Source organism: Dermacentor variabilis, chromosome 3, assembly GCF_050947875.1.
Source record: "Dermacentor variabilis isolate Ectoservices chromosome 3, ASM5094787v1, whole genome shotgun sequence".
In the NCBI taxonomy this organism is placed as follows: domain Eukaryota; kingdom Metazoa; phylum Arthropoda; class Arachnida; order Ixodida; family Ixodidae; genus Dermacentor; species Dermacentor variabilis.
The window spans coordinates 3378279-3402146 of NC_134570.1; the positions used below are offsets into that span (position 1 = coordinate 3378279).

The following is a 23868-nucleotide window of genomic DNA, read 5'->3' on the forward strand; positions in this document are numbered from 1 at the left end:
ACTCTATTGTCCGTGGATGTACAAGTCACCAGTGAATGTGTCACCACAGAGGCAGAATTCTCGCAAGGTATGTTTCTGAACACTTCAACTAGAACTGTGATTTGTTAATTCATTGGACAAACTTTTGTTTCACCATTCTTTGCGTGCATGTTTTTCATGGCTTCATGATTTCTCTTTTCAGGAAGAAGGACAAAAGAGAGATTATTGGTTTGCAAGCTGCCCACGCCAAGCCATAATAACAACAGGTCCTCTTGAACTACGTGCCTCACCATGAAATGTTTGCACGTTTACCAGATAGAGGGCTGTGAGCCCTATCAGGAAAGCAACATTCTACAGTTTTGTATCGTACTGAGCGGGAATGTTAAAATTTGACGTACAAGCTTGCTTGAATTTAAGGGCATTTTATGACAATCAGAGAAGTAACAAGTTGAGTCCCAACTTGTTTATTTTCTAATTAACAGTTATAATTAGACAGAATGATACGAGCAGAGTTATGTTGTACTAGTTCAAGCGAAGTAGTAAGACTAAGCGACTGGGATCCCATATTGCAGATGCATATTCAAGTTTTGAGCGTATTAGCGTCTTGTAAAGGTGTAGTTTTAAAGTAGACAGCGCTTTGGAAAAGTCCCACAGTAAGTACCCGAGCAGGTGAATTGCATTGTTAATGACATACTCTATATTGGTCCAATTTAATTTATTTGTAATGTGTACAGCAATATATTTATAATAAATGATGAAATCTGAGGGCGCATTGTTAAGATGGTAAGTGATAAGGTTAGAACTAGATCTGGATATTGCATTTTCATTTGCAAAAATCAGTAACTAGGCTAGCCCTGCACCATAAGAAATGGCTAGAACAGGCAACTTCACACAACTGGCCTCAAACATGAACCAATAAAATCAAATTTTCTTTCTCTTCAAACAGCAGGTGACATACCTGAGGGCAGTGTGTTCACAAAAAGTTTTTAAATATACTTGATGTTTGGCCTAACATTCAGCCAATCAACAGTGGACAAGCAAGGGAAGCCTCAGCGTGGGAACTTATCTTCGTCACCGCCCTCACAAATGTTTGATTTTTCAAACGTTGGCTACAGGCTTAGGTTCCCCTTGCTCACCTCTGTTACTCAAGTGACGTGTTCATCTCCTTGTAACCTGTTTGCGTTGTCTGAACACGCAAACCGAGATGTTTTTTTCAACATGAAACCTTAAATTGCATTTTACAAGGATCCGTGAGCATTAATTGGACATGCATATATGTTTATTTAGTGTCCTTGTTTACGCACAATATTGACAGAGGTCCTTGTAAGCACTGTCGTCTCCATAACGTTCCTCGCCTTCCTACGAGTATTCCACTTGTGACAAAGCCTTTACTCCTCCAGCTGAACACTAAATGTGCAGTAGAAATATCAAGAACACACAATATGTGATCTAAAACTTAGCATAACGTTTTTTTTTTCTCTAGAATTCGCGCCTATCGCCAATGTGTTATGAAAACAATGCGACATTGCAACTCGAGCTTACCTTACTGACAGTACACGTTTGCTGAGCACTTCTTATGTTTCTTTTTTTAATCTAGCTGAAATTGTCGAAGGCTGACAACATACATATAGTATGGAACACGTCCAACAGCACTGTATACAACACAAGTACTAGTGTAGGCGAGCACAATATCGTTGTCCATGCTTTAGCGGCACGCCAAACGCGATGAGAAAACTTCGCTCGAATTCAGCTTTCAATTCCATTAAATAGATTACTATCTGCGTTTCTGTATGTTGTAAACTCAGTAACTGACAACATTAGCTCCACCTGAACTGTACGAAAATTGTGGTCATGCACTGCTTCATTCACAATTGACAATAAACAATGTAAGCTTACTTGTCTGACGTGTTTCTTTTTTTTTTTTTTTGCCAGTTGAGGCCTCTCGGTCACCTGGCGACATAATAAAGGTATCGATAGTCGTTTTAGAGTATCGTACACACGAACACCGCTCCGAAAGCGGTAGCAAATCACCCAAAACCAGCGAGCGAGCACCACAGCGAACCCCACCAGCCGCTACCGTAACGGCCAATTGCTTAATACGTAATGATGATGATAATACTGCCAGCGCCCTCTCTAGGTCGCATACTTTAGTTCACAACGCCACCGCTTCTCTTATTTCCGTTGCACTGTGGAAGGTACAGTTTCCTTTCTCTAAATTTGTATAGGTGTTCTGTGGCCTAGCCAGTGCGAGCTTAGATGGGGGCGAGGTCGGTCTGTTTTCTCTGTGTGTTGCGCGGGAGCGGGAGGCTTTGAGCCGGGAGGCGTCGTGAAGCGGCGTCTGACCGCCCCGCGAATATCCCCGGCGAGCTGCTTCACTGGAAAGGGTCCCGAGATCAGGCACCGTCGAGATCAATGTAGCGACCGTGTTCGCGCCCTGTCCGCTTGTGCTTCGACGCTGCGCATGATCGCGGCGTCTCTTTGCAGGTCTAGCACTTGCGCTTTCCCTGTGGCAGAACAGGCATCGCACCGTCGAGCGAGGCGTGTCTACCAAAGCCTAATCACAGTCATTACTACTCACCGACCTAGACACAGCCGTCCTACCTGGCTTAACAATGATTGCATACCTGAGTACAATAATTACAGCTAAATTAAAGGTTAACCAAGTGAAACCAAGACTTAACTAGGATAAATCAAGCTTTCGCTTTGCATATACAGGGTCAGCTGAGCAACGCCGCAGTCAATTTTTTTTACCTTCGCGATAACGGAGCTCGTCATCGTAGCAGCCAGGCATCAAACACCAACGACAGCATCCCTGGGATCTTTCTTCCCAGGCTCATTATTCCCAGTAAGGGCTTGTGGCCTGTGTAGATGGCTACGCGGCGACAAGCGAAATACTGGTGGAAATGCTTCATTCCAAAGTTGATCGCCAATTCCTCTTTGTCCAGTTGTAAGTAATTTAGCTTACAATTTCGTAGTGATAATGAGGTGAAGACTACTGGCGCTTCGAGACCGTCGTCATTAATTTGCGAGAGGCAGTGGCGTAGCCAGAAATTTCGTACGGGGGGGGGGGGGGGGGGGAGGGGGTGGCTCACGTTGCAGTTTCGCCTCCTCCTTAAGAGGAAGCTTTATCTCGGATGCTCCTATCTAACTACATGTAGAAGGTGAATTAGTTTTTCTCGGCAACCACGGCACAAAATTTGATGAGGTTTGTTGCATTAAAAAAAACTTAAATTCTACATTCTTCTGCTTTCTAATTTTCCATTTAGGTTGTCAATCTTTTATTAAATATTGGCACAAATCTCAGATTTTCAGAAAACGAAACTATCACGTTTAAAACTCTGTAACTCAACAATGAAAAATATTATCACAATTCTGTGAATCGCATCTAATAGTACATCTACAGCGGACAAAATCGATATGTTGCAAATTAATCTCAAACAATTTAGCATTATCGAAATACGGCTTTTGCAGAACCCTTGTGTACCACGTAACTAATTCACGTAAGATACAAATTGACATACCCAATTTGTCCGCTTTGACTCTTATAATAGATGCCGTTTCAAGAACCGCGATATCTGTTTTTGACGAAGAGCTTTTAGTTCGTAAACGTCGTGCTTCTATTTTTTTCGCACTTTCAAATATTTCAAAATATTTTAAACAAAATTCAGGCTCTAAATCGAACTTCCGCTTCCAACAGATACTGGAAGTTAATTTCTCAAATTCAACAAATTTCATTAAATGTGATCCAGGGGTTATCTCAGAAAAGCGTTTCTGCGTTTTACATTTATTTGAATAGGCCGCGTCGGAGCTGGGCCCGAGCTAAAGCTTCCTCGTGAACAATTTGTCGAGAGATCAAATGCATGAATAATAACCGCATTGCCATTGCCAAAGATGCTGCAAACGAATTCTTGAACGCTACGCACTGTCAAAACAAGTAATATGTGTATTTTTTAATAAAAAGATACACTTGTATGTGCCAGAAATTGCGCTCAAAATAACTGATATCAATGCTTCCGTGTTTTCGTCTATTTAATAAGTAAATAAAGCATCACATGATCCTTAGAACTATATCAATTCGAAACCAGCAAAGCAGTGCATGCCACTGATATGAAAAATGTAAAGGCCATGAAATGAACAAGTTGAGGACAAATATGTTAACGAAACTCTGTCATTCAAGAACCTTGTTCACATTTTTGTACATATGCAACGGCCAATGAAAAATCTCAATGACGCTATCATTTATTCCAATGTATTACGCAGGAGCAGCTGTCACCGGTCGTGTAATTGCACCGAAATTATTGTCCCAACAGAGAGCACCTACATAAAGCCGTTCTGCAAAATATACGAATGCGAGTCAAATGAAAGTGAGCCAATGCAAATATATGACAAACGGGGTGCTTAATTTAAATGTAGTCTCCAGAGTGGGCTGGACGGAGCGGCAGCCATGCAACCGCTTCAAAACCCGTTCTTGTTTGTTGTACAGATTCTGGCGTTCCTCGGCACATGGCAGCCCTTGGATTCCTTTTGTGAGGCTATCGTCCTGCCTCTATCACCATGTTACGTCAGAGATCAACACTATGGCGGAAACGCCACATCATCAACCCTTGACGCGGTGTACATCGTGCCCCGACTTGGCTGGCCATTCCCATCGCCTACGACACCAGTCAGCCGGATGTACTTAAGAGCGACGCTTTCATCGGGCCACTTCAGTGGGCTGGACGGAGCGGCAGCCATGCAACCGCTTCAAAACCCGTTCTTGTTTGTTGTACAGGTTGGTAAACACCCGTCGTTGCACGCTAAGCGATCCAGTAATATCTGTCTGCTGCTCTTCCCAGGCCCACTGGTGATTCTTTGTGATTTTTTTGAGTGTATATATGTTATTAAGTTGCTTATGTTAGCTGGGGATGTGGAACAGAACCCTGGTCCTCAAAAGGAGATTCTAGACGCCATTGCGGCCTTGTCGGCTAAAAGTGACGCACGCCATACCGAGGTAATAGGGATGCTATCAGAGGTCCGAGCTAATCAGCAAAAACTTGAGGAAAAAGTTTCCAGCTTAGCCAGTAGGCTCGCAACAGTTGAATCCCTGGTGGAATCATATGAAGCAAATCAGAATGGTGTTGATCTACCGAGAGTAGTCGATGAAGCTGTGCGAGACCAAACTGCAGCAATAACTTCTCGGTTGGACGAGCTGGAAGACCGCTCTCGCCGTGACAACCTTATATTCTACGGTATTCCTGACGTCCCAGCAGGGAACTGGTCCGAATCGGAAACTAAAATTCGAAACTGCCTTACCAATTTATTACAGATAACTTTAATAGATGAAGCCATTTCCCGCGCCCGCAGGCTGGGTACCTATGCAGTAAATAAGCACCGGCCCATAATCGTAAAATTCTCGTCCTCAAAACTTAAGCAAAAGGTTTTCACTGAGCGAAAAAAATTCAAAGGTTCTGGCATTTCTGTTAGCGAAGACTTCTGCCGCGCCACACGCTTGTCACAGAAAAAATTGATTGAATTCGGAAAGGCTAGCGGACAGAAATATGTGTTACGGCTTAACCGTCTACAAATCGACAAAAAAACTTACATTTACTGTCCGGTAACTGATCGAGTCTGCGAAATCCACACAAACGAGCTTCGTTCGACAAATTCTGTCCGAAATGCACCTTCTGATGGCCCTAGCAATTCACAAACATAGCGGAGTCATGGTCCGGTGGCAAAAAATATTTCTCTTCTGTATTCAAATATTCGCAGCGTATGCAACAAGCGGGATGCTTTATCTTCTGTCGTCGACACGTGCAGTGCAGATATTGTTATCCTGACAGAGACATGGCTTTCTAGCAAAATTGAAGACCGTGAAATTTTGGAATGCCAGGGTGTTTACCGTTTCTATCGACATGATCGTGATGTGCGGTGTGGTGGCGGTGTACTTATCGGTGTTCGTGATTCGATTACCGCTGCTGCAATTGAGCTTGCGTCGCCATTAGAGCTAGTGTGCACGCGCGTAGGCTTCGAACGCAAAAATTTTATCATTTGCGTCGTTTACAGGCCCCCTTCCTCACCTAACACATTTTGTTCAGACCTTCACGATGCCTTAAATAGTTTAATTTTACGGTTCCCTTCCACGCCACTAATACTCCTTGGGGACTTTAACTTTCCTGGCATTAACTGGCATACTGATCCCCCTTCAACCCAAGAGTGTTGTTCTGAATATTCCGAATTCATCAGCCTTTGCCTCGATTTTAACCTGCACCAGCTTGTCCTGAAGCCTACTCGATGTTCTGCACACTCGGCTAATATCCCAGATTTAATCCTTACTACATCCCCGGAATTTGTTTCGCCCCTAACTTACCTACCGGGTATTAGCGATCATTGTATAATCCAGTGTAATTTGATGTTAACCATCCCATCTGTTAATTCGTCGAAAGTTATACGTGATTACAAAAATGCTGATTTTGCCGCAATTAATAACGAACTAGAAACTTTCATCACTGACTACATTCCAAGTTTCCACACTCGATCGGTTGAAGAAAACTGGTCAATATTCAAAGAGAAAGCCAACTCCTTAATTAACCGGTACATCCCGCAAAAACGTATTTATTCTAATTCTCGCGCACCCTGGTTCAACTCGCGTCTTAAACGTTTACTGAACAAAAAGAAAAGGCTTTTCCGACGAGCAAAATTAACTGGCAATCATGATCGTTGGAATGCTTACACACTAGCACTGAGCGACTACAAGAATGCTGTAGCAGAGTCCAAAACAACATTTTATGAGCACACGTTGCCTTCTTTTTTGAAAGACAACCCACAGAAATTTTGGAGTGTGGTCAACGGTAAAAAATCTAGTGCCATTGAGCTGTGTGACCTTAACAACGAACCTGTCGATCGGAGTGTCTGTTGTGAAGTGTTGAATGACGCGTTCATCTCTGTATTTTCGGATTCTGTGCTGTGCGCAAGCGCTGTTTTTCCTGATGTGCATTATTTTCCAATGCTTCCTATTACCATTGACTTTGATGGCGTTGTAAAGTTGATACAGACCTCAAAAGTTTCTGCATGCAGTGGAGTAGATGGTATCAACACGAAATTTCTTAAGGGAACTATTACTTATTCATCTATAATTCTGAGCGAAATCTTTGCTCAGTCACTTCAAACCACCATCCTTCCGAATGATTGGAAGGCAGGGATGGTGATTCCCGTACATAAGTCTGGCAGTCGGTACTCCCCACTTAATTACAGACCTATATCCCTAACCAGCGTTCCCTGCAAATTAATGGAGCACATAATTTACTCACACCTGGTTTCATTTCTCGAGTCAAACCTATTTTTTACCCCCTACCAACATGGATTTAGAAAATACTATTCCTGCGAAACACAGCTTTTGTCATTCACTAATGATTTATTCCAGGCGATGGATGCTAACATTATTATTGACTGCATTTTTTTAGACTTCGCCAAAGCATTCGATACTGTTTCACACGAATTACTTTTAACCAAATTAAGTAACCTCAACATTGATCCTAACGTGCTTGCTTGGATCAAGTGTTTTTTGTCTAACCGTTCCCAATTTGTTTATGCTAACGAATACTTCTCTTCCACTGGTCGAGTAACCTCCGTTGTACCGCAAGGCTCGGTTCTAGGACCATTATTATTTCTAATTTATATTAATGACCTCCCAGACCAAATTAAATCATCAATCAAGTTATTCGCCGATGACTGTGTTCTCTATCGTGTCATTTCTAACTCTGGCGACTGCGATACTCTTCAATCAGACATTGGCATAGTAACATCATGGTGTGCTAGATCCCAAATGAAGCTCAATTCTAATAAATGTAAGGCGATGCGTGTGTCCCGTGTTGTAAGAAATACCACCCTTCCTACGTACAATATTAACAACATACCTGTAGAAAATGTATCATCATATAAATATCTTGGTATCTACATTACGCACAATCTTACATGGAATATTCATATAAATTACATTTACGGTAACGCTAATCGCATGCTTGGGTTTTTACGGCGTAATTTTTCATCGGCATCTGTAGCTGTCAAGTTATTTCTGTACAAATCCTTAGTGAGGCCTAAACTTGAATATGCATGCTCCATTTTCGACCCTTCTACTCTAAAGCTAAAGAACACCATCGAATCCATTCAAAACCGAGCTGCTCGTTTTATTCTTTCGAATTATTCTCGTCATGCAAGTGTCTCATCAATGAAACTAACCCTTGACTTGCCTAACCTAGAGTTACGTCGTAAATACTTTCGCCTATGCCTTTTTCACAAGATCTATTACTCTAACGAAACACTTAAGGATGAACTAATCTCCCCTCCATCATACATATCGTCACGCACGGATCATCGTTTTAAGGTTGAAGTCCCAACTTGTCGCACGAACGTTTATTTTGATTCCTTTATACCAAGAACGACGAATGACTGGAACCGCCTCCCTGCCTCCGTCACTGCCATTTCTGACGCCACAAACTTCAAGAATATTGTTAACGAATATGTTTGTACTAATCACCACTCCTCTCTGTAATGCCTCCGGGCCTTGAGAGTATGACAATAAATAAATAAATAAATAAATAAATGAGCATTTAGACATTTATCCCATTCACTATCGACTCGGGTGATTCCAGTCTCATAAAACTCCTTAGGTTGCTGCTTCAACAAATCTACAACTGACTCTTTCACGTCATCGTCCGACACGAATCTGTTTCCCTTAAGCTGTTTTTTTCATTTGCCCCAAGATGTGGAAGTCGCACGGCGACAGGTCTTAGCAGTATGGCGTATTTTGCAGCGTTTCCCACTTGAACTTTGCCAGTTTTGTATTAACCACATCAGCGACGCAGAGACTGGAATTATGGAAAAATTAAAAATTAAATTATGGGGTTTTAAGTGTCAAAATCACTTTCTGATTACGAGGCACGCCGTAGTGGAGGACAACGGAAATTTCGACCACCTGGGGTTCTTTCACGTGCACCTAAATCTAAGTACACGGGTGTTTTTCGCATTTCGCCCCCATCGAAATGCGGCCGCCGTGGCCGGTGTTCGATTCCGCGACCTCGTGCTCAGCAGTTTAACACAATAGCCAGGTCGTGGAACAAGATGACCCCATTCGTCAATTTTCCACGTCGTTTGTTCTTGATTGCGACACGCACGCGATCCGGCGTTTCACAATATCGGAAACGATTGATAGTCACTCCGGCTTTAGAAAATTATATCAGTAATGGCCTCTGACAAACGAAAAAAATAGTTAACAACACCTTTCCGGCGGAAATGACGGCCTTTGCTTTCTTTGGGGGCGGTGAATTCGAATGTTTCCACTGTAAGCTTTGCCGTCGTGTTTCAGGCTCGCAGTAGTGGCACCATGCTTCGTCCACGATCACAATTGCAGACAAGAAGTCGTCACCCTCATTGTGATACCGGATCAGATGAGTCAAGGCAGCGCAGAACGTTCTTCTGGCGGTGGTTAAAAATCTTTGGCATCTATTGCGCACACAAGAGCCGATGACCGCGATCTTCATGAAATATGATGTGAACAGAATCGTGACTGATGTTCACACGCTCTGCCAGTTCATTGATGTTTATCCTCCGTTCTTGTCTCATCAGCTCATCAACTTTTGCACTTGTGTTGGGGCTGATTGCACGATGGCTTCGGCCCGGTCTTGGATCATCTTTGCAACTTTCACGTCCTTTTTCAACCGTTTGCTCCAATGCTTCACAGTGGACAATGAAATGCAATGTTCAACGTACACGGCAGCAATACGGCGAATAATTTCCTTTTGGGAACCACCTTCAGCTGTCAAAACATTCACGGCACCCCGCTCCTCAGCTTCTGAAGTGTCCATTACGTCACGCAACCATGTTTAATCCAGTGTACGAGAGCATTAAAGAACATTTACCCTCACATCTACGTGTCGCTTTTGTAAATGAAAAATGCCTGCGTGCTACGCGCATGCCTCGCAGATAATGAACCGAACCATTATTGCGCGGGGTAGGTAGGCTCACTTTCATTTAACTCGCCCTCGTTCATTAGAAATGCGAGGATACAATGGAATATGCAAATGCTTCATAAAGGGCAAAAAATTGTCACTTGAAAGAAAGTTCACTGCACGTATACACAAAACCTCGCAACAAGATATTTAAATATACGTACAAGTCTCCAATAAACCTACGTATCTAAGAAAAATTCACTGCATGGCACTGTATGGCACTGGCATTCACAGTAGTCAAACATGGCAAATAAACATGTAGCGCAATCACAGATTCACAGAATCCTAGATCCCGCCGCCATTCCATCCGATATATCGCGTGCGACGGAAGTCGGCGCGCTTGCTCCCCGCTCTCCTCCTTTGCGCACACAATACTGAGCGCAAAGGAGGAGAGCAGGGAGCATTGGGTGAACGGGTGAGCCACCATTGCCGGCTCACCCATTCTATCCCCCCCCCCACCTTCTACGCTTTCAATCGCACACACAGCATGCGGCGCGCGGTCACGACGTTATTGCCCTGAGACTTCATACGAAACATTAGGGCGATGGCGACAGCAGGATTGCGCCTGGAGTCTTCATATAATTGCTGTCACAATAATATAATAATAGTATTCGGCAACAGAAGCGTGCCGTGGCCGATTACTTTCCGCAAAAGAAGTAACAAACTGTCACCATGCGACAATTCGCTGCGCCGCGACAATGTATCTTTCTTTCTTTCCTTTTGAGAGGCGGGGGGACCGAAGTTTAAAAAGAACGCAAACCAGAGTATGTTAGCTACAATCCAATGCCTACTTTGGGCACATAATGTGGCTACCGAATGAATATCGTAGAAAACGTGAGACGCTTGGTCCACCGAGAACCATACGCATAGTGCTCGGTCTTTTACACCGGCGAGACAAGACTTTCAGGAGAGGTCGCGGTCAAGCGAGCACGGTGTAATCAGTCAAGTCTTCACAGTGATGGAGGTGAGCGACCATTGTTTCTTTTTCTCGTCTGCCAGCCAGAAGGCGTCCAAAACTCTGCCAGGCGAAAATGCACTCGGCCAGAGAAAACCACACGCGCACCGAATTACACCGTGCGGTGGTTTCGGGGCAACACAAGAAAAACGCATGCGCTCTGGCTGGCTCTAGCAGCCCGCGGATAGGGTTGCGAGAATAAAAAAATTTAAGAGGCTCAATGTGTCCTCACGAATAAAAGTCAAAGTAGCAAAAATAAATAAGAACGTGGTTACCCTGGCTGGCTTTAGTGTCTTGACATGGATGCTTTGGAGTAGGTGAAAAAAAATGTTGATATTTTTTTATGCCACATGACGGCCCAAATGAACCACCACAACGCTTCGTCTCATCGGATCTCGCTGCGTTTTTTGTCAACTTGTCTGATAGTGTGTTGATTTGGCTTGTCTCGTTGTATTTTCCAAACTAAGACTTTAGAAAAGTGAATTCACCTTTGGCGTCAAATGTTTATAACAACATTAAGCCCACAAAGTTACGGAATTGAAAATCTAAATCACGCCTTTGGAAATATCAATGCACCTTTCGCATCAAAAGTTTATTAGAACTTTATACCCATAAAGCGTCAGAATTGAAATCCAAAGCGCACCCGATTCCGCGGCCTCAGCGAGATGCCGCGACGAACCAGCCCGCCACGCCTTTGGAACTTTGTGCTCGGATGGAGCTCCTTGCGTTACGATATGCGACTCCCGGTGCACGGGCGTTGCCGCAAAATCTAGCCCGATTTCGCAATGTTCGCGTTAAAATGTTTTTTTCGAGCGGCAAAAGGCCATTCTAGACAAAATCGAGCATAATTTCCGGCGCAAGGGGTTGTTTTGGCCGGCGGCGCATGGACAGCACGAAAAAATTTCGGGGGGGGGGGGGGTTGAAGCCTCATAAGCCCCCCCCCCCCCCCCCCTGGCTACGCCCCTGGCGAGAGGACGGCTGAAGTCGCGTAGCTCATAATAATGACTCGGAACTGGTGCCGTACTCAAAACGGTTTTCAGCTTTTGTAATGTAGTGTTCTCGCACTTCTCCCAGTGCCACGTTTCGTCTTTGTCAAGCTATCTGTGCAAGCTTTAGGCAACTGAAGCTTGGTCTCGGAGAAATGGGTTGTAAAAGCGGAGCATTGCAAGGAAGCTTTGCGACTTCGTCTTATTATATGGCTCCGGGTCTTCAGAGATAGCCTTAAGCTTTTTGAGTCTGAGACATTATGCGTGAACGTGATAGGCGAAAAATTCCACGAATGATGCACCAAAAATGTGGAGGACACTGAACCTTCGCCTTCAAGATTGGAACGCCATAGCATTCAAAAATCCCTGAATGCTTCTCGCGCTTCCCGGAAACTGCAGCGTATGTAACCGTAATGTTTGTTGCAAACGCTCGCAGCGAATAACATGCACGAAGGCGGGCTTTCTGGTAGAGACGCGGCCTCTTGCATGGGCCGCGCTGCGGCGGAGGCAAACGCCATATGGAAGTGTTTCAAGGAAACCGGTGCGCCGGTCCGTCTACTCTGAAATATTTACGCGCCGGCGTGCGCAAATGGCGGACGCCGTCTCCGGCCTATACATTGTAGAAACGCTGGAAAAGGGGTTTGAGTTTTCGTGTAACATAATTATGCTTTCTCGCATATTCAAATTACAATCCGAGAGCTATCATGTCTGTAGTTGTGTGTAAGTCGTAGTTTACGATTTTTCCACATAATTTAGCTTGAAAAATTCAGTTAGTTCAGTCAATTCCTTGCGTCACATGGAAGGCCTTGCTATGGGTGGTTCGAAAATCATCTTGCCGAGAAGAGGTCCGACGCAGGAGGCCGACGCCGAGACCGTATTTTCTGCGACACGGGCTCGTTAACGCTGCCGTGTCAATACTTACTATCTTAAACAGGTAGACCACGCACGAGAATGTCGACGCACCAGAAAGCGCGCGACGGCACGCATTGCCCAAGGGGAAGCAGCTCCTGTCTTTGGAGTAATGTAATAAGCCACCTGTGCCGGCCAGCAGGGGCGTAGCCCGGGGGGAAGCTTATTCAGCCCTCCCCCCCTCCCCCCCCCCTCCCCGCCCCGATATTTATTCGCGTTCTCATGCGCCGCCGACCAAAACAACACACGGCGCCGGAAATCATGCTGCATTTTGTCTAGAATGTCTTTTCGGAGCGAACATTGCGAACTCGGGCTCGATTTCATGGCAACGCCCATGATCCTGGAGTCGTATAGCGCAGGACACCATCCGAGCACAAAGTTTCGAGCGCGTTTTGATGGCTCGCCGCGGTATCTCGCGGAGGCCGCGGAAATTACGGAGCGCATGGACTTAAATATTGAAAATTTATGGGTATTAAGTTCTCATAACCTTTTGATACGAAAGGTGCATGGACGTTTTCATAGTCATGGTTTAGATTTTCAATTTCGGAACTTTGTGGGTTCAATGTTATTAACATATGAGGCTAAAGGTGCATTAACTTTTCTAAAGCCGTACATCGGACCATACAACGTGTGGGATTCTCCTCCGTGCTCTTCGGACAAAGGAACGACAACACAGTAGTGCAAACAATCACAAGGGCACTTATTGCACCTTTCATAGATCAATGCATGCTAGCGGAGTTGCTATCCACAAAACATGACGATGGGCGCGCGACAAATCTAGAAGTCCGACTCACCGCGACCGCATAGCGAGCGAATATGTTCGCCCCATGCTGGATCCCAACGCCTGGTCGTTCGCGCGTACTGTCACGCGAACGGTGGCGCATTCCAAGGCGGCCACGTGAGACGGTCTCGCAGAAGCATGGGTCGGCGCACGCGCGGCACGGCACGTCCGTCCCGCTTGCTGTCCCGTCCCAAAGAGGAAGCGCCTTGTCTCTCGGCGCCCGAGTAACCCCGCCTGTCGGCGGCGTTAGCAGCGCAACACTCGCGCCATCTCTCGCACTGCGCTTCAACCACATCGAGCGCCGCGGGCGTCACGCAGGCCACGCGGCGAAGCAGGATTGCAGGAGATGGGGGAAAACAAGATATCTTGGGACGCGCGAGAGTCGCGCATCCCCACATCCCCCCAACCTTAAATCACTACATATTCCGGCGAAACATGCCCCACGGTCTAACATCAACGCAACAGTGGCCGCGCCGAGGAAATGTCCACGCTGTCCATAGCATGCGAGCCGACATTAGAGAGTTTTAGCTCAGCGGGTTTACGTTTCGCTCCGCTCGCGGTCTCCACCGTTGCGCCAGCGGAGCGGCTCGCGAAAAAAGAATTTTAGCCCGGCGGATCACTCACCCGCTCGAACGGAGAGAGCGGGGCGCTCTGCTTCCCCACCTAGTGGTCCGAATAGGAGTTACTGAGAAATAAATTTGAATTACGCTTGCTTTTATAATGCAAGAAATGTTGAATAAAGATATATTACATGTTCTCAGTACATTATTTGTTAATAATATACTGAGTACTAATGTACGGGTCAGCGCCGCAGTCGCCGTCATCGATGCAGAACTGCCGGCGTTCATGTTCGCGGCTGCCATCTTGCATTTCCCATACACGCCCGCGCGCGCTTACGCACGCTCGCGCGCTGCGTATACCCTCCGCTGGGGAGTGCTTTCCAGCGGGCGTAAACGCTGCTCCGTAAAACCGCTGGCCGCCTCAGCGTTGTGCGCATGCGCAGTCGTGTCTCCGCTCGCCCGCTCCGCTCCGCTGGCCGTAAACCCGCTGGGCTAAAACTCCCTATTGTCCCTGGGTACACCGCTGGCGTCCGCCGGTCACAGCAGCAGCTTTGCAGACTCGACGGCACGATGCCAGGCCAGGACTCCGGAAACGACGACGCAGTAGTCGGTACGAGCAAGCGTCGCTCGAGCCGACGCGCCCTGCTGGCAAGAGCCGCCGTAGCTGTCGGTGACCGCCGGCTCTTTTGTCCGCCGCCGAGGGTTGTGAGCTGGATACAGGAGGCCGCCGAAGTCGCCGCGCCGAACTGGCCACAGCATCACCATCGCCCGGGGTGACTCCAATCATGCTGCGTACACTCAACACACTCGGCAAACACTAAAGTAGTGCAAGGGAGAGGAATTCTGCATGCGCATCGCCCACGTGGTACGATGTTCAACTCGGCTAGCAAAATATCAGGCAGCTTCTCAGATGCTAAGTTCATGTGAACGAAGCTCGCTTCCTTGAGTCGAACGAGTAATTTCAATTCGTGCGAGGCGAAATAGAATGAGGGAAGCAAATTGCAACACCTCAACGCCACGGTCCACCAGGTTGCGTCCCTCCACGTGCGACAGGCAGCTTCTTAAAGCCTTAGGCCTAAAGCGTGGCTACCCTGACAACAACCGGCATCCAAAAACAACACCCAAAATGAGCGCAAAACAGGCAGCCGCGAGGAGACGTCAGCTCTGTGAGGTGGTCCTACTCCGCTCGGTGCACACAGCATCCGAGTTGACGGCGCCCACCGTCCCAGACGGTGTCGGAGCGCCCGGTGCCAGGCCGCAATACCAGTCAGCCCGTAGTGGCACCCGTGACCCGCGGCCACCCGGCTCTCAGAGCCGCGACTTCATCAGAGTCAAAGAGATAGGAGAAGCTATTTACATAAGAAATTCGGACCACTCACGAGGCTTCCGTACTCACTCGCTTCAGGCTTGGCGATGCTCTGCGGGCGCTGAGCCTCGCTCTCCCAGGATGCAGACCACGTGGCTCTCGTACCGACGAATGCCATTAAAAAAAAAAACACTTGCGAAAAGGCTTAGCATGTTGACATGTTCAAACACACTACAGCCACCGTCGCCTCGCTCAAGAAAGCACGCCGCCAACGCTAGCGAACAAAATCCACGCTAGCCCTACGCTTCGGTTCAAACAAAGGTCTCGAACGAAGCAAAACTGTTAAAACTATCGTCCGATGCCCCAAGAGCCCCACGTTGGGCAGCCAGATGTGGTGTTCTCCTCCGTGCTCTTGGAACAAAGGAACGACAACACAATAGTGCAAACAATCACAAGGGTATTTATTGCACCTTTCATAGATCAATGCCTGCTAGCCGAGTTGCTATCCACAAAACATGCCGATGGGCGCGCGACAAATCCTAGAAGTCCGACTCACCGCGACCGCATAGCGAGCGAATATGTTCGCCCCATGATGGATCCCAACGCCTGGTCGTTCGCGCGTCCTGTCACGCGAACGGCGGCGCATTCCAAGACGGCCACGCGAGACGGTCTCGTAGAAGCACGGGTTGGCGCACGCGCGGCACGGCACGTCCGTACCGCTTGCTGATCTCGAACCCAAGAGAGAGCGCCTTCCACTCCCGCACCCGAGTAACCCCGCCGGTAACAGCGCAACACTCGCGCCATCTCTCGCGCTGCGCTTCAACCACATCGACCGCCGCGGGCGTCACGCAGGCGACGCGGCGAAGCGGGATTGCAGGAGATGGGGGAAAACAAGATATCTGGGGACGCGCCAGAGTCGCGCATCCCCACAAACGAGACAAGCCAAATAAACAAACTATATCAGACAAGTTGTCAAAGCACGCAGCGAGATCTAATGAGACGAAGCGTTCAGGTGGTTCATTTGTGCCGTCTTGTCGCAGAAAAAAATATCAATTTTTTTTTCACCTGCACCAAAGCATCCATGTCAAGACACTGAAGCCAGCAAAGGTAACTGCGTTCTTATTTATTTTTTCTACTTTCACTGTTATTCGCGAGGACCACTTTGATCCCCTTCAATTTTCTTTCTCTCGCTACCCGCGGGTTGCCACAGCCAGCCAGAGCGCATGCGTTTTTCTCGTGTTGCCCCGACCACCGTGCGGCGCACTTCTGTGCGCGTTCGTTTTTCTCTGAACGAGTGGATTTTGACCTGCCAGAGTTTCCGACGCTTTCTGGCTGGAAGACGAGAAGAACAAACAATGATCGCTTTGCCGCCATCGCTCTGGGGACTCGACGGAGAGCTACGCGCTCGCTTGAGCGCAACCTCTCCGGAAAGGCTTGTCTCGCCGTTGTAGGATACCTGGCAGTGTGCTTATGGTTCTCTGTGGACGCAGCGTCTCACGTTTTGTTTGTTAGATATTTTCGGTAGCCACATTAGGTGCCCAATGTAGGCGTTCAATTATGTCCAACATGCTTTCTTTCGTGCTTTTTTTTTTTCATTTCGGTTCCCCCGTCCCACAAAAGACAAAAAGACATTGTTGCGGCGCAGGTAATTGTCGTATGGTGAAAGTTCGATTTCCTTACTTCTTTTTGCGGAAAGTAATGGGTCACGGCAGTCTTCAGTTGCCAGATACTGTTATTATACTATTGCGATAGCAATTAAATGGACCCTCCAAGCGCATTCCTGCCGTCGCTGTCATGTTGCGTATAAAGTCCGAGGGCGACGTCACCGAGCGCCCCATGCTGCCTGTGCGAGTGAGAGCGCAGGGGGGGGGGGGGGAAGGGTGGTGGCTTAGTCTTTTTGCGCAAGAGAGAAAAGCGAAGAGAAAGCGCGCCGCCTCCTGTCGCGCGCGATACATCGAGGGTCGGAGGAGGACCTTCGGATTCTGTGATCTGTGAATCTGGAATTGTGTAACATGTTTATTTGCCTTGTTGGACGCATTATATATAGACTTTTTCTTATATATGTACATTTATTGGAGACTTATACGTATATTTAAATATCTTCTTGTGAGAATTTGTGTATACGTGGAGTGAACTTTGGTTACAGTGACACTTTTTTGCCCTTATCAAGCTGTATGTTCCCATCTGTATATTCTATTGTATCTTCGCATTTCTAATGTACGAGGGCGAGTCAAATGAAAGTGAGGCAACCAACACCGCTCAATAATGGTTGCGTTCATTATCTGCGAGGCATGCGTGTAGCACACAGGCATCTATCATTTACAAAAGTGACACGCTGGTGTGAGGATTAAGGTTCTTTATTGCTCTAATACACTCGGTTGAACATGGTTGCGTGACATAATAGACACCCCAAAAGTTGAATAGCGTGGTGTCGTGACATTTTAGAGCGCAGCTCTTTGGCGTCCGTTCCTGGGTTTCGCGTCGTCGTCGTCGTCGGCGTCGTCGTCGGCCTCGTAACCAGCTCCGCCCCCCTTTCATCCCCCCAGCGCTAGCAGCGACCGACTGATACCGCTGGATGCCGCTGATGCCGCTAGAGAGTCAAGATAACGTGACTGCATAGAACACCGTCGCCGCCATGCAGAAAGAGGAGGAAAGGTTCCCCCCCCCTGTTCTTGTGTGGCGGATAGCTGGGGTTGACTCACTATCGCCGTCAGCGGCATCAGTCAGTCGCTGCTATCTCTTCCCTCCTCCCTTTATCGTGTTGTCCGCTTGCTGCGCGCGCTTCTGCCCCCATCGTTTGCCGCTGGGTGTACACGCCGCCCCCCTCCGCTTCCGCTTACTGCTGGTTGCTCTCGACGGCGGCGATGAGCCTCCGCTTCGGCGGCGCGAACGGCAGGGTCTTCTCGGCGGCGGCGCTTAGCCTCTGCTTCCCCCACGGCTGTGACAACCTCGCGAGGCACTTGTATAGATCTCGTCTTTGAGAATCAAGCATTGGTGTACCAAGTCGAACATATATCAGTCTATTTCTCCGACCACAAAGCTTCCTTCATGACTGTCAAGAACTGTTAGTGGAGTCTTTGTTAAAGGAATACGTGTGAAAAATAAAAAAAAATTATGTGATAGCGCATACATGTGTTGCTCGATTTCTTTGCCTCAATCTATCCAAAAGGTGAAACAGCTTATTTGCTGCGCTCAAATTTCGCATTAGGAAGTAACGTAATCGTCGGTAATTTTTTGATAGCTGAAGGTGTTTTCTACAAAGATATTAGTCGCCATATGGCCGCCGTGTACGTCGAACATTGCATATCGTTGGCTACAGTGAATCGTTGGAGCAAACAGTTCAAAGAAGTACGTGAAAATTGCAAACACGATCGAAGCTGGGCCAAAGCCACCGCGCAATCCCCCCCCAACACACTTGGAAGGGCTGATTAGACAAGAACGGAGGATGAGCATCGATTAATTGGCAGGGCGGTTTGGGTCACACAATAATTCGTGAGCATCTCAGTTATCGGCTCTTGGCTGTGAAATGCCTGCCCAAGATTCTGAAACAGCGCCAGAATACGGAGAAGCTCGGCGCTGCCTTGACTCGTCTGATCCGGTACCGCAATGAGGGTGACGACTTCTTAACTGCGATTCTGATCGGGGACGAATCATGGTAGCACTACTCTAAGCCTGAAACACAACGGCAAAACTTATAGTGGAAACATTCGAATGCACTACCCCCAAAGACAGCAAAGGCTGCTATTTCTGCCGGAAAGTTTTCAAAGACTTTTTTTCTATTGTCAGGGGCCATTACTGATCGAATTGGCTAAACCTGGACAGACTATCAACCGTTTTTGATATTGGGAAACGCTGGATTGCCTGCGTGTCGCATTGAAGAACAGACGACGTGGAAAATTGACGAATAGGGTCATCTTGCTCACGAGAATGCCCGTCCCCGCGTCGTTGATCTGGTTAACACAAAACTGGCAAAGTTCAAGTGGAAAACGCAGCAACATCCGGCCTATAGCCGAGAGCTGTTCCCTTGCGAGTTTCACATGTTGGGGCAATGGAAAAAACAGCTCAAGGGAACCAAATTCGTGTCGGACGATGACGTGAAAGAGTCAGTTACAGGCTTTTTGAAGCAGCAACCCAAGAACTCTTATGAGACAGGAATCGCGGCGACTCGTTATTCAGTGGGAAAATGTCTAAACGCTCATAGAGACTTCTTTTAAATAAAGTACGCTGTTTGGCATATATTCGCATTGGTTCACTTTCATTTGACTCGACCTCGTATATTTTTCAGAAATCGTGCTTTTTATAGGTGCTCTGTGTTGCGACTATAGCTTCAGTGCAATTACTCACAATACACGACCAGTGACAGCTGCTCCTGCGCAATACATTGGAACAAAGGACAGCGTCATTGAGATTTTTCCCCAGCCGTTGCATGTGTACAAAAATGTAAACAAGGTTCTTGACTGACAAAATTTCATTAAAATATTTGTCCTCAACTGGTTCATTTCATGGCCTTTACATATTCCATATAGCGGCATGCACTGCTTTGCTGGTTTCGAACTGATATAGTTCTAAAGTTCGTGTGATTATTTCTTTACTTAATAAATAGACAAAAAACATAGAAACAGTGATATCAGTTGTTTCTACCTCAATTTTAGGGACATACGAATATATTATTTTACGAAAGAATACATATTTTAGTTGACAGTGCGTATCGTTGAAGAATTCGTTTACAGCAGGTTTGGCAATGACAATGCTGTTATTAATCATGCTATTGATCCCTTAGACAAATTCTATAAGGAGGCCGAGCTGCAACGTGAGATGGCCCTGCTGTACATGTTTTATGATAATTTAGTTTTGGGGTTCTATTATACGTTTTGTGGCAGTTCGAAATTGTGTGGCTGAAAAGCGCTGTCGTGTCATTTTAGAGAATGCCAAATAAACTACCATTATGAAAACGAGCTTCCTTCATCTGTGAGTGAGTCTGAAGGTTGTGCACATGGGCAGCCGTAATATTTAAGCGCGAGTTTCTTATTATCTTTTCTTCTGTGAAGGAAACAGCTTTCGGGATAATTCTGCGTGTAGACGTGGAAGGTCACGAGCGCTGTAGAGAACGTCGCATTGCATCTATCATTACCATACAAGGACATATATTTCAAATGTTCTTTGCGACCTTCCTCTCAATGCCACCCGTACAACGGTGGCAGCAACTGCTGCAGTAACGCCTGCCCACTGTACCCTGGCGACCCTACACAGACTACGCATGAAGCTAAGGGAAGCTGAAGAGTCTGTCAAATTCAATAAGACGCTCATATACGGATGCGGGAACCTTATAAACCATGAAAGTAAAATTTTGGGGGGGATTTTTCACTTAGGAGCGACGCAATCATCGGTTAAAATTGCGCTGTAGCTCCGCCCCCCGTCGAGCGCCGCGCGCTGCTGCTGACGCTGACGATGCGAGCGGAGACCGGAAACTGCGACGTAGTTACGTCAGCATTGGTGTTCCGTTCCTTCAGTCTCCGCGACCGTGCCTGACCGGGCTTATTTCTGCGTGCGTGCTGTCCTAATCTGCTTCGCTCGACCCTACATTCCCTTGTTTGTGTGTATATAGGAGTGGTATTTGACGTGCGCAGCATCGATTGAACTTGTAGGCCGATCATGCAGGCGTTCTGTGCAGCCTACGCTTGCACGAACACCAGCGGCCGCGACGATGTTCCGATGTTCCATTAATTCCTGCAAGACATGACGCTTTCAGCTAAGTGGGAGGCTGCTGTGAAGCAAAACAACTTGAAGCGCTCAAGAACAACGGTGTTGTGCTCTAACCACTTCCGTGACGATTACTACCGGCGTTTATCAATAATGCGTGCTTTGGGTTCTCCTTCGTGTTAGCACGCTGAACGGAAGGTGCATGTTTATCTCCCACCCTTGACGCAGGTTTCATCGCCAAGCGCCGCGAATTTTCTATTCGCACGTGTGTTGTGAAACAGCCTGCATGCAGCCACCATACCGCAGTGCAAGCGTAAAGTTCGCATGTGTTGGAAAGCCTGCTCACGCCAGGACGCTGCGCTTGCCCTTCGCTCGCACACATAGAGAAACCGACCATCCCACGTAGCCGACGGAATTCGCTGGTTACGAGTAGCGTGCGGATGGCGCGCTGATGAAGGTTCTATACCACACGTGCTCCAACAGCCGGTAAACTTTTCCCGCGTTTAAGCCGTCTGTGTAGATTGCCGAGAGACAGCTTTGGGGCAGCGCATAAATGCCGAAGATCGCATCACCGCTTACGTTCTACGAGGAGGCATGCAGGAACATAACACTACAGTTGTTTGCCCGGAAACGTACTCACTGGAACGCTGAATGCAGCTTAGCAAAAAACATACTCGCCAAAGAACATTTCCAACACAAGGAGATGCTAACATTTCGCCTTCTTTCGCGTGGAAAGCAATGCTCGCACCAGCATTTTTGCTTCTTGGAGAGGCCGGCTCTTTGCAATCGGCTCGTACATGTAGGGAGTAAAATATAAACCCCTTACAAGTGATCTTGCACTCGACAGCGACAGCGCGATAATCGAGGCGATGGCTCTCGCGTTCACTCGTCGCCTACAAGCCGAACTACACGCTATGGTGGCTGGAAGTATCCACGCGAGCGACGGCTTTGAGCGACAACTTCCCGCTATGAGGGGAGCATTATAGGCGCCGAAACTGGTGTGACGCATGCTTTGGCAATTTAAGTTGATGTGTTTTACTGAGGAAGGAGCATAAAATATTTCTGAAGGTCTTGCACTAGGTTCTTATTCTTGCACGTGTAAAATTCAATAGTTTGAACGTTCCGTGCGACAAACAGTAGTATTTGAGTTATGTACATCAAGTTTCGGCTTCGCACTATTGGTTAGTCGCTCATAGCATTTCCGGGCGGCGAGCGACGAGTTCTAGATTTCTAGAAACGAGCGATCGAGCCACAACACCGAGCGATCTGTTCAAGCGACGGCCCATTTTGTCGCTCGAAGCCGTCGCCCGTCACCGTCGCGCGCAAAATCGCTCTCGTGGAGTTTGGACTTAACGCCGAACTCCTCAGAGAAACGCAAGCTCTTGAAATTTTCCATGACCGTCTTAGCAAAACAGCACCAAACTACCTTGCACCGTGCTTCGTGTGTAGCGGCAGCATTCGGTCAGGACGAACACCATTGTTGACGTCACGAGGCGCCCAACCAATCACAGGCGGAAACGAGGCACGCGAGCTGGGCGTGTCTGCTGCTGCACTTTTTGTCGAAATAAAATATTTTTGCGCTTTCTTTCGCTCAATTTCGATGCGATATTCGAATTCAGAGGGTTGAAAACCACGACGTACTGCTTTTCACTCATTTTTTCTGGAAAAGCTTTCAGCTTCCCTTTAATACCTGTGAATGCGAGTATAGCCTACTATATTTACACCGCACGGAGCAGCGGAGTATAGAAAATGCATGTTAGCACTCAGACTATCATATTAAGACACTCCTTCAGGCATCAACTGCAGTCCAAGTCCATATCAATTTGCCCACGAAATATAATGTGAGGCTGCTGGCCACATTCCCTAACGTTCGCGTTTAGTACACTAGAACACAATATTGCAGAACCCCTCATAAGTATGCATTCAGTTTCGACAGAAAAAATGAAGACATCCAAGTAAAAGGCACTAACCAAAACCTGTTTCTTATTAGCAAGCCTAAGCAAGTGGCATTTAGAGAAGCTTCAAGATTCGAGACCATGAAAATGAAGCGTTTATAACGGTTCAGAAGCCGTAGCAGCCATAATTTCTCTTTTCTTTTTTGCAGTTTGAGCAATTCCCCCTCCTTTTCTTTTTCGCCATGGCTCATCAATCTAAGTGAAAGAACAGTTCTGAAGGGAGTACATCTGTGTTAGAGCAGAATTCTTATTTTCAATGTACATTACGGTGGATTTCCTGCTATTTAGTTTCGTAGACCAATATTCACACAATTTGATAATGGATCATAGACTCATTGGAGGTACTGCCAATGAGCCAATTCCGAATTGTCAATTAGTTCGGAATATTAATTTTCAAGAGTGCATAGTCGTCTGCGAAAAAAGAACAAACATTACTTACTGCTGGCATTCCTATTATTGCACAAACGTTTTTATTTAGAGCAAAAAAGCATGGCCAGTCAGTGAACACTGCGCTGAAGGACTTCTAATGAGACCAGCGGCACGCTGGACGTGCAGTGATTTACCTCGACATGATGCGTGCAAATCCAAAGGCCAGAATGGATATGGTTAAGAGACTTGTTGAGTCGCAAGCCAGTTGTGTATCCGCAGTGCGCATGGGTAGAAATTTTCCACGAAGTTTCGTGCCACCGGACATATCTCTTGATTGCATGCATGCCCGAACTGGCCACAGCGTAATATTGCGACAAGAACATCT

At 47.0% G+C, this 23868-nt stretch overlaps 2 protein-coding genes across 4 annotated transcripts in view; one reads left to right on the plus strand and one right to left on the minus strand.

Annotated features, from left to right (window-relative positions):
* LOC142575088 (monocarboxylate transporter 9-like) overlaps nucleotides 1–23868 on the minus strand; it is a 218223-nt gene that overhangs the window by 147472 nt on the left and 46883 nt on the right. Inside the window, exon 3 of one of the 3 annotated variants that reach the window (XM_075684070.1) lies at nucleotides 23678–23866. The exons of the other annotated variants lie outside the window; for them this stretch is intronic. Coding sequence (XP_075540185.1) covers nucleotides 23678–23866 — 189 coding nt within the window. The remainder of the gene's footprint in view (nucleotides 1–23677; nucleotides 23867–23868) is intronic. 3 annotated transcript variants of the gene reach the window in all.
* LOC142575087 (uncharacterized) lies at nucleotides 4518–6269 on the plus strand. Its single transcript, XM_075684069.1, has one exon. The coding sequence runs from the start codon at nucleotides 4652–4654 to the stop codon at nucleotides 5669–5671; it is 1020 nt and encodes a 339-aa protein (XP_075540184.1). The 5' UTR covers nucleotides 4518–4651; the 3' UTR covers nucleotides 5672–6269.

Coding starts and splice junctions, on each gene's coding strand:
- LOC142575087 (XM_075684069.1), top strand. CDS start 4,652: ATGTACTTAAGAGCGACGCTTTCATCGGGCCACTTCAGTGGGCTGGAC.